General features: G+C 41.5%; 1 protein-coding gene across 3 annotated transcripts in view; it reads left to right on the plus strand.

Moving 5' to 3' along the window:
* DDIAS (DNA damage induced apoptosis suppressor) overlaps positions 1-8,024 on the plus strand; it is an 8,938-nt gene extending 914 nt beyond the window's left edge. For all 3 annotated transcript variants that reach the window (XM_031066116.1, XM_031066117.1, XM_031066115.1), the window contains exons 3-6: positions 1,291-1,419; positions 2,174-2,335; positions 3,418-3,535; positions 5,289-8,024. In XM_031066116.1, the coding sequence (XP_030921976.1) occupies positions 1,307-1,419; positions 2,174-2,335; positions 3,418-3,535; positions 5,289-7,778 (2,883 nt within the window). In that variant the 5' untranslated portion in view covers positions 1,291-1,306 and the 3' untranslated portion in view covers positions 7,779-8,024. The remainder of the gene's footprint in view (positions 1-1,290; positions 1,420-2,173; positions 2,336-3,417; positions 3,536-5,288) is intronic.
* The last annotated feature ends 1,000 nt before the right edge of the window (positions 8,025-9,024 follow it).

Genomic DNA, 9,024 nt, shown 5'->3' on the forward strand with positions numbered 1-9,024 from the left:
CCAGATGTAGGGAATATTGGGATTCTTTTTTTTTTATCTGAGCTATTCAGGGGCAATGAATTTAGTCACTCACATTTATCTAGTACTCAGTGTTACAGAACTTGTTCTTACCAGGATGCTGAGAAAGGTGTTCCAAAGGGCAAAAGAACAGCCTGTAAGTTTGACTTTCTGGTGGCAAAACATGAATCAATCATTATTGATTATAGAATGTGGGATTTTTTTATCCTGTAAAAGCCATACTTGAGTCTCCTCTATCTCTTTGGTCTTTTGCCTCTCAGAGAGAGTTTTGGGATGAAGATGTGGAATTCCCTTCCTATTCTGTAGTTTATATCAAAGAGTGATTTATATTTAGCTACAGCTGTGATAAAAGAGCTTTTGCACATACAGACTTTTAAGGAGTTGTTTGATTCAGCTGTAGAGAACATTTTGGCCATTTAAGTTGGAACTCTGTGATTTGAGGTATTGGATGAGGCTCCAAGTAACTTGGTCTAGTAGAAGGTGTCCCTGCCCATGGCATTAGGGCTGGAACTACGTGAAACTAATTTTCCAACCCATACCATTCCAGGATTCTGTGATTCTTGTCTACATTTTTCTAGCATCTGTTGAGAAAAAGAGTTGTCTGTCTAAAATACTGGAAGTTTCCTAAACTTGATGTTTTGGGCAGAGTAGTGTAATAAAGCCCAAATAAATCTGCAGGAAAGTAATACTGAATAAAAATAAATTCATTCCTATTTTTTTGTTTAGTTCATAATTTATTTGTCAAATCTGTGCAGCCTCTGTTGAGCTAAAAAGGCAGCTCCTAGTCAATGATCATGATATAGGAGCAAATACAGTTGCTCTTGTGAGCCTTTTTCAGGATTTTCTGAGTAACCTCTCCGAGTCATTGGTGTTGAAACATTTGTAGAATTACAAGTGCAGAATCATTTCAGTTTTTAACCCCATGTTGTGACTTCAATCTAAATTAAGGAAAATAGTTAGAAAGCTGTTTACTGCGGTGCTGTGCCCAAGGATAATTCTGATAAAGATCCCTAAATTCAGGTGAGAGTTTGCATGATCTGTGTGCAATGGTGTGCAAATGCCATCAATAGTTCCTTCCTAGTGCATAACTTTATCCTTTTTTTTAGGAGTTAATTAATAGAATTTCTGTTAATTAATAGAGTTTCTGTTTTCAAAGAGAGATCATAATTTCCTGAAGGCTGCTGTTCAAAATGTTAAAATAACCCCAATGAAAGCAGTTAATGTTGACATCTCATGAGAACTCTTCTAGCCATTTCAACTTTCTCGTTTCAGGCGATGCTGTGAGCACATGAATAGTGTGCAGGGACTCTTGGCTGCCTCAGTGATTTCCATCCAGAATTCCTGCTTCATCTATCCTGCCTGTCAAAACTGCTTTTCTAGGCTGGTACTGCATTCCAGGAGGTATGTCCTGTTTTGGGGATCATGTAGTGATTTCCATTAACTTGGGGATCTCTGTTAGCTGAATGCCAAACAAAGTGGTGAAAATCCAGCCCCTCCAGATCAAATCCTGATTTTACCTTTTTTCATCTCCTTCTACATGTGCAGTGCACCTGGTAGTCCTGTATGACTCTTCACTGAGTGCATGTCCAGAAAGGGATGAGCTTTTATTTTTTAATTGCAGTGGTGGGTGAAATCCCTGACACACAGAAGAAGAGTAAATCAATGAATGCCAGCACTAAATAGAAGGAGCTGACTTTGTAAAACGAGGATGTCTGTTGTTTCAAATGCTGAAGTACAAAATAACACTGCTGTTTCCTGATTATTTTTAAACCTAGGTATTTATACTCAAGCTGCAGGAGGAAAAATCCCAAACCAGAATGAAATGTGAGAAAAATGAGCGCAGGAAGTTCAAAATTGCACCCCAACAGTCTCTCAAAACCCACTGTCCCTTCAATTTCACAACAGGCTAGCATTTAATAAATCAGTGAAAGAAACCAGAGGCATTCTGTCATAATACACACATCTTGCTCTGAGCCTTTGGTAAGATGAATGCCTCAAGGAATAAAGAATAAGGAAAAAATCTTACAGGTTTTAATGAAATATTTGATACATTATAGTAGTAATATTTACGGCTGCAGATAAATTCTTACCTCAGCAGTGATTAACAGAAGTTCATCTATTCAATCTTTTTTATCCTTTTACTGTCTTTTGTCAGGTTCAACTGTCTAAAATGTGGCTGCACAGGTGAAGCTAAAGATGCAAGCTACAGATATAGATTGTCCCTAAAGATTGCTGACACTAATGATTTGTTTGACATCACTGTTTTTGGAAGTTGCTTAGATCCATTCTTTGGGGTCACCGCAGAGAATCTGCAGAGGTAAGGAATAGATTGTCTGACCATATAGCTGCTGCTATTTATTCAGACTAACAAAACTGCAGTGAGCTGAGATGGTGGGAAGATGAGTGGGAAATAACTGCTAAAGTGCTCCCTTCCAGCATTTCCTTGGTACCCATCACCTTGAGAAAGTGTGGAAGTTAGTTTCTTCCTGAAATCTTGATGTTTTGAGATAGATTACTTCTAGGTAATAGAAGAAATCCTCCAGTTGTCTATTGAAGCCTGCTGCTACCTGTTAAGTGAGCCTCACTTCTTGGTTGGTTTGGCTTCTTCCTTGTGTCCTTTCTCCTTTTTTGAGATGATTGAATTTCCTTTGTTTAAGTAAGTTGGCTTTTCCAGATAGTGCCTCTGGCTTTTCTTTTTTAACAGTTTGAATGCACCTTGTGACTAATTGGCAGTATAACCAAATTTTCCTGAAGAAAGAAGGGATTTCTAAGAAAGTCTGTTAGTCCTCAGAGCCTGACCACCCACATTATAGGCTTCAGATTTTCTGAAATGTGAAACTGCCAGGATGGGATATTCTGATAGATTCCCTGCTTTTTTCTCTAGTCTGTTATTTTCCCAGTGCCTTGGCTCAAAGATGAATTATTTGTAATGGCATATTAGCAGCATTAGTAACATGCTTGTGACAGGCATTCTGCCCTACACTGCTGTACTGCTGTCAGCTGTGGAAAGCAGTTATTTCCATGTCTTACATGGATACTGCCGTGCTGTAAAGGCTGGGCAGGAAGGATGTGTAAGGAACAGCAGCATCTTGACCAGCAATGTACAGTCACTGTGTTGGCAGAAAAATCACAACCATGTGGGGAACACCTTAAAGTTGTGTGTGTATTGAACTTGTCCAGAGTGGTTGTTTTGTTTACTTTATCTCACTAACAAGTTAGGTGAACGAAAGAATTTCATTTATAGGTCCATGGTTTTCCTGTTTTCATTCTGAGTTTAGTTGAAGCCAGTACAAAATCTTTTCCTTAACATGTGTCCTCATTAGCACTATAGTACAGCTAAAATGCTATGTAAGGCTTCTTCCTCTGCTGGTCCAGTACTTCTGTGTGTTTTTATTCTAGGTATATTCAAGACTTCAATCAGCTGTCAGGAGAAACAAACACAGAGTCAACTGCAAGAGCATTAGTTCAAGCAGTGGAAACCTGTTTCATTGGAAAAAGGTTTATATTTGGAGTAAAGGTAACCTTTAATCCATATTATGGCCTTTTAGTGAGGTTCTGTAGCCAGTTGGGGGTATAGACTGACTTATCAAAGCTTCATGTACAACTTCTTTTTCAGAAAATGTAAGGCTAGGACATGAGAACGACTCTGCTTCTTTTCCCCAAAACTCCTGTAGTTTGGTTTGTGGGTTGTTTTTTTTTTGAATGAGTCACATCCAAAAATCATCTTGAATGGCAATAGTCAGCTTAACAGCTTGTCAGGGTGCTTTTTGGAGAGGCTGAGCAATGCCAGCTCCTGTGCATATCAGTAACAGCTTGCAGCCTGTAAAAAAACCATGTACGGTTGGAGCAGGAAACAGACGCTCTTTCCAAGCACTGCCCTACCTTTCCCATGCTGTGTATTCTCCTTTCCAGTCTAAAATGTAAGGAGAAGCACATCCCCTTATAGCATTTTAATATTTCTGGATTTAAGAGCATTTTCAAAATGTTGTTAAAGTACAGCTGTTCAGCATGTGCATTGGTGGCTCTTTTGTGTGTTTAACACCCTTTGAAATATTAGTTCTTAGCAGTATTTCTATAGAAACAGTGTTCAAGGTTCTCTTCAAGTGGTGCTTATGTGAGTCATTCATATTATGAAATCTCTGAACTAAATCCTACCTGGCAGGTGTTTTGCCTCTCCCACAGGTTGTATCTGAACTGAGATTTTTCCTGGTGGACAGAATCTTAAGTAATGGAAGTTGGAGGACTTAATCCATTAACTTTACTGGGTCTCTGGGCTTGATGCCTTGACAAATATAACTAATCCTAGATATCAGCAGCCTTGTGGCTGCTCCTGCACACACAAGAGCTGAACACACATTCAAAGACTTTGTTCAGCCCTTGGCTGTAGACATTTCTGTACAGTTGTGTTCAGCTGTGTATATGTCCCAGATAGTTCTCAGAATCAGCATAACATACTTTTTAAAGACTTACCTGGGAGGGCATTGTCCTTGGCTAGCAGCCTTCAGCCTCAAATTGTACACAGACTCAGGGAGGAGGAGGGTTGTTGGAGATAACTGTATCTGCTTTTTGGCCTCTCTGGCTTTGCCAGACCTTGAGGGGTAGATGAGAAAGGGTTTATCCACTTCTTAAAACATGAGCTAATTCCCTCTCTGTTTAATGTCATTTTTCACCTGTAATTTCAGTGTAGAGAGAAGCAGGTTTTATACAGAATTGCAGTTGAAGCTCCTTTGAAGCACTGCTCTCTAAAAAACTCTGAGCAGATGAAGGTCGTAGCTCATTTCCCTTTCACGGATGTAGTGCACAGAAAGTACCACGCTGGCTTTGGCAGCTGAGCTGCCAAGTCAAGTGTCTGCTACCAGAGTGCTTTGTTTCAAGTGCTGCCCAGTGCCTCCTGCATAAAAGCAAAGCACTGGCCTTAGGCTGCCAGCCATTCACTCTGAACTGCACTAGAGGAGGCCCGGAAGCATTCAGTGCCCTAAAGGGAGGAAGAAATTTTCTGTGAAGTCCTTTCTCAGAGTTCTTGGTTGTTTTTCCAGCTCCAAAACTCTGTAATTGCAACAAGCAAAGAGCCTCTCACTGAGATGCCCTTTACAGCCCTTGCCAGGGTTTATTTCCCAGGAAGGGCCTTGTGTGACAGACTGTTTTGTATTCTCTCCCCTGCAGATCCTGACAAAAAGGGAGATCTAAATTTACGCCTGACTTAAAGAACATGTGTTAATATTTTTTTCTATAAGTTGATTGGTTTTTTTGTTTTCTTTCTCCTCGCACAGGTTTGTGCAAGGGAAGATGGAGGGCATTCTGCTGCCAGCAGCATCTTGCAGAAGTGTTCCAGAATTAATAGAAATACAAAAAACCTTGTGGCATGCCAGATCTTCCCGCCAAGTGCTGCTGTTACTGGCTTCACTGTTATCAGCTACTTAGATCATCTCCTGCAGTTGGCACAATTCAGGAGCTGCAAGAACAGCTCAGATTTACCTGATGCGTCATCAGCTCCCATAGATGAACCTCTCAGTGAGCTCAGCAGCTTGTCTAGCCTGAGCAGGAGCGCCTGTTCTGTTCAGTCTAGTGGCAGGGAAAGTTTTTTAGGGTGCTGGCAGCAATCCTTAAGTCTGACTTCATCTGTTGCTTGGGTAACAGCGGAAGACTTTCCCACTCTGGAAGTGGGAAAGCTGGTGAGTGAACAGCATGAACAAGAGGAGAAGCCTGTCTCTGCAGAATTGGGCAGTGTAAGCCTCAACAATCAAACTCTTTGGGACTCACAGTTTCTGATCTCTTCTGTGAAGGAAGGGGATAAAGAGAAGGATAATGAATCAAGTTCACAGCTTAGTTGGACTGATGGTATCTCTGCAACGGATAAATTGGAGAGAGTTTCCTCTTCAAACACCAAATGTTCACGTGGAAACAGTTCCAAGTTGTTACAACATCCCTTGGAATCTGAGGTAAAAAACAATTACCCAAAAACTAATAGTAGAAATTATTCTTATGCAGAAAAATCCCACAACTCCCTTGTTTGCAAGAGAGATGCCTCAACTCCTAATTACATAAATGTAGCTGGAATGTCTCAGATGGACTCCGTATTTTGGGAAGAGCTCCCATTCTCAGAAAGCCTAAATGAATTGTTGGCCAGAATAGAGGATGGCAGGAGTGTTGTAACATCACCCAGCCTTGCAGGCAAACTTGTCCATCTTGAGAGCAGCAAGTTGGGTGTAAGTGTTAACAAATCGTATTCCAGGCAAGCTGTAGGTGATTTGCCTGCAGCCAGTGTCTCAGGGAGGCTCTTGCCAGCAGTAGGGAATGATAGCTGGGAGACCACAGTGTTTGCTTTTCTTCAGTCAAATGCAAACTCTCCAAGTGATGTCTCACAATATGAGTCTTCCCCTAGTGATTTATCTTCAACCCTCAAGGAAGGTGGAGCGTCCTCACCAGTTACACCAGAGCCTTCTGTTTCTCAGAGCAGATGTATGCAGTCCAAAGAAGCAAATAATGACGTTGCAAATTCATCTTGGTCTTTTATTAGGCTGCATGGAGAAACCTCCTGTTCAAAAAAGAGCAAGACAGCCACCTGTGTGCATTCTGCATGGGAAAGCTGTTTAGCTTCTTGTGAAAATAAAGAAAACTATTCTACACCGAGCCAAAAAACAGATCTTACACTCACAGGAGCCCAGGTCTCTGATCCACCAGCTCCCAACAATGCAAGAAGTATTTATAAAAGAGAATTAAAACCATTGACAGAACTGTCAGATAATACCTTCAGAAGTGTTAGTAGGAAAGAGCTGCAGTGGAACAACATCTTCCCTGAAGGCAGCTACAATGCTTCTGCTGATCTCTTTGATGCAAGTGTAAGAGATGTAGCAAAACCTGTGGAATTCTTAAATAAATCATGTAGTTCTTCAATGCAGGAAGATACTTTGACAGAGAAGGTCACAGCTGAATCGGTGCTTTCTCCTGGAGGTGTTCCTTGTAAGAGTTCAAAACTGAGCTCATCCCTACCCACGTCCCCTCATGCTTTCAGCAAGCACAGTACACCTGTCACTTACTCCTTTTGGGATTCAGAATGCAGTTCAGTTTGTGCTCAGGACTTCATTCCTTATTCACAGTCAACTCCTATGACAAAACCTCTGCAGAAATTATGGCCTGTTGGGGAAAGAAGCTCTTTTGTCACCCTCTTCACCCCTAAAAATCCCACTAAAATCCATTCCAAAGGCAAGCGATCCAGGTCTTCCTTTCAGAACACGCTGCTGCAGCAGCTTACTGGGAAGTTAGTGAAACGTGAGAGACCAAGGAACAGGAAAGACAAAGAAAGTGGTAGCTCTGCTTCCCAGAAGTTCCTGAACAGTCAACTGCCTGCCAGCTTGGAGGACTGGATCCCTCCATCTTCAAACAAAGGGCTGAAACCAACTCCATCTTTAAATTTAAAAGCAGTTAGCTGGGCTGCTGACTTGCAATCCACCTGTGGGCACACTGGCAGGAACCCTATTTCTGAAAGCAGAAAGAGCAGTGAAAATGATGCAAATCTCATCCAAAATGACAGAATAAGCCCTGGGGATAGAGCCAGGATTCTAACAACTCCTTTATCTGCAAGTGTCACCAAGACCTTGTTTTTAAATGATCCTGTCCTGAAAACTTGTTCCCCTTCAGAAGGTGAGAATCACCTCTCAGGTGGAAATTATTCAGGGGTTGTGTTGGAAAGGCCAAGTGTCTGGTCCCCTGAGCTGTTCTTCCAAGCACGGACCCCTTTTTCCAAGAAGCCAAAATACTAGGAAAGATACATTTCTGTGCTGTGTTCTTTTTAATTTTTTGTAACTTTTGGGAAGGATCTGGTGGAAGAAAAGAGCTATTTAAAAGTTAAATTGTTTATACACCTGTCAGCATATGTCTTGCAAAGAGGAATTAAGTTTATTTTCAGACCTTTGTACCACAGAGATGAGGGAAATTAGAATTTGTAGTTACTATGTTCTCTTGAAAATTAATGAGAATGTGCAATAAACACTTCTGTAAATGTGTGAGTATTGAATAAGTCTCACTTCATAAAGTACAAGTAGGTGGAGTGTTTTAATGTTCACTGCTGTCTTTTCATCACAAGAGCAGCACTGGAATCCATGTCCACTCCACATTTTTGCCTGATGACTCTCGGGAGAAGGGCCAAATTTTCATTGAAGATTTGATGGTGCCTTGTATCTGAGCCCATTGAGATCCTGTGACAGCCTTGAGTTGGGTGGAGGGGGCCATCCTGAGAGCTTGGCAGCAGCTCCCAGTTTTCCTACAGGCTTTTTCAAGTTAAAGATGGCTAGTGGCAGGTTCCTGACTGTCTTCCCTCTCCTTGCATTAAGGTCTTCTGTATCCCAAATCCAAACCAGCTGCATTTGGGATCATTGAACAGAGAAATCTTGGATTTGCTGCTTGTAAGCTTGTAGGTCAGGTCCGGCAGAAGGATGTGGGAATCTGGTGTCACAGGATCTGAGCAGCCTGAAAATGCTGACATTTTGTAGTGAGTGAGTGCTCTAAGGTCCTACTGTGGCCCAAGGGGGTGAAGGGAATGCACCACACTTGTAGAACCAGAAACGGACCTAAAAGAACTTGCTGTGACTTTTTATTTTGAGGTATAAAATGAATGTGAACCATTTACATTGTGACTGGTGACAGGGAGGGGTTACTTGGTTCCTTCTCAGCTGCAAGGCAGATGTTTTTATCTTCCTATGTTTGAGGCCTCATAATTTCTACAGAATCTACTTAAGCCTCCCTCTTCGTTCAGAAGAGTTTTTCAGGAATAAGGGCATTCACTCTCACTACATTGTTCCTTATCTATGATTTTTAGCATAGATCACCATCACAGAACATACAGGTAAACATTTTCAGTTTCTCAGTCTCTAGCCTAACTTCTGCACCTTCTAATCAAATGCTTTTCCCTTTGAGAGATGGGAGGGAGGAGGGTATTTGGAATCAAACAAGCTTCTCCTGTGGCTGAGCAGGGAATGAATGAGGTACAGCCTCTCCTGCCAAGGGTGC

Source organism: Geospiza fortis, unplaced genomic scaffold (genome assembly GCF_000277835.1).
Source record: "Geospiza fortis unplaced genomic scaffold, GeoFor_1.0 scaffold16, whole genome shotgun sequence".
Lineage (NCBI taxonomy): Eukaryota > Metazoa > Chordata > Aves > Passeriformes > Thraupidae > Geospiza > Geospiza fortis.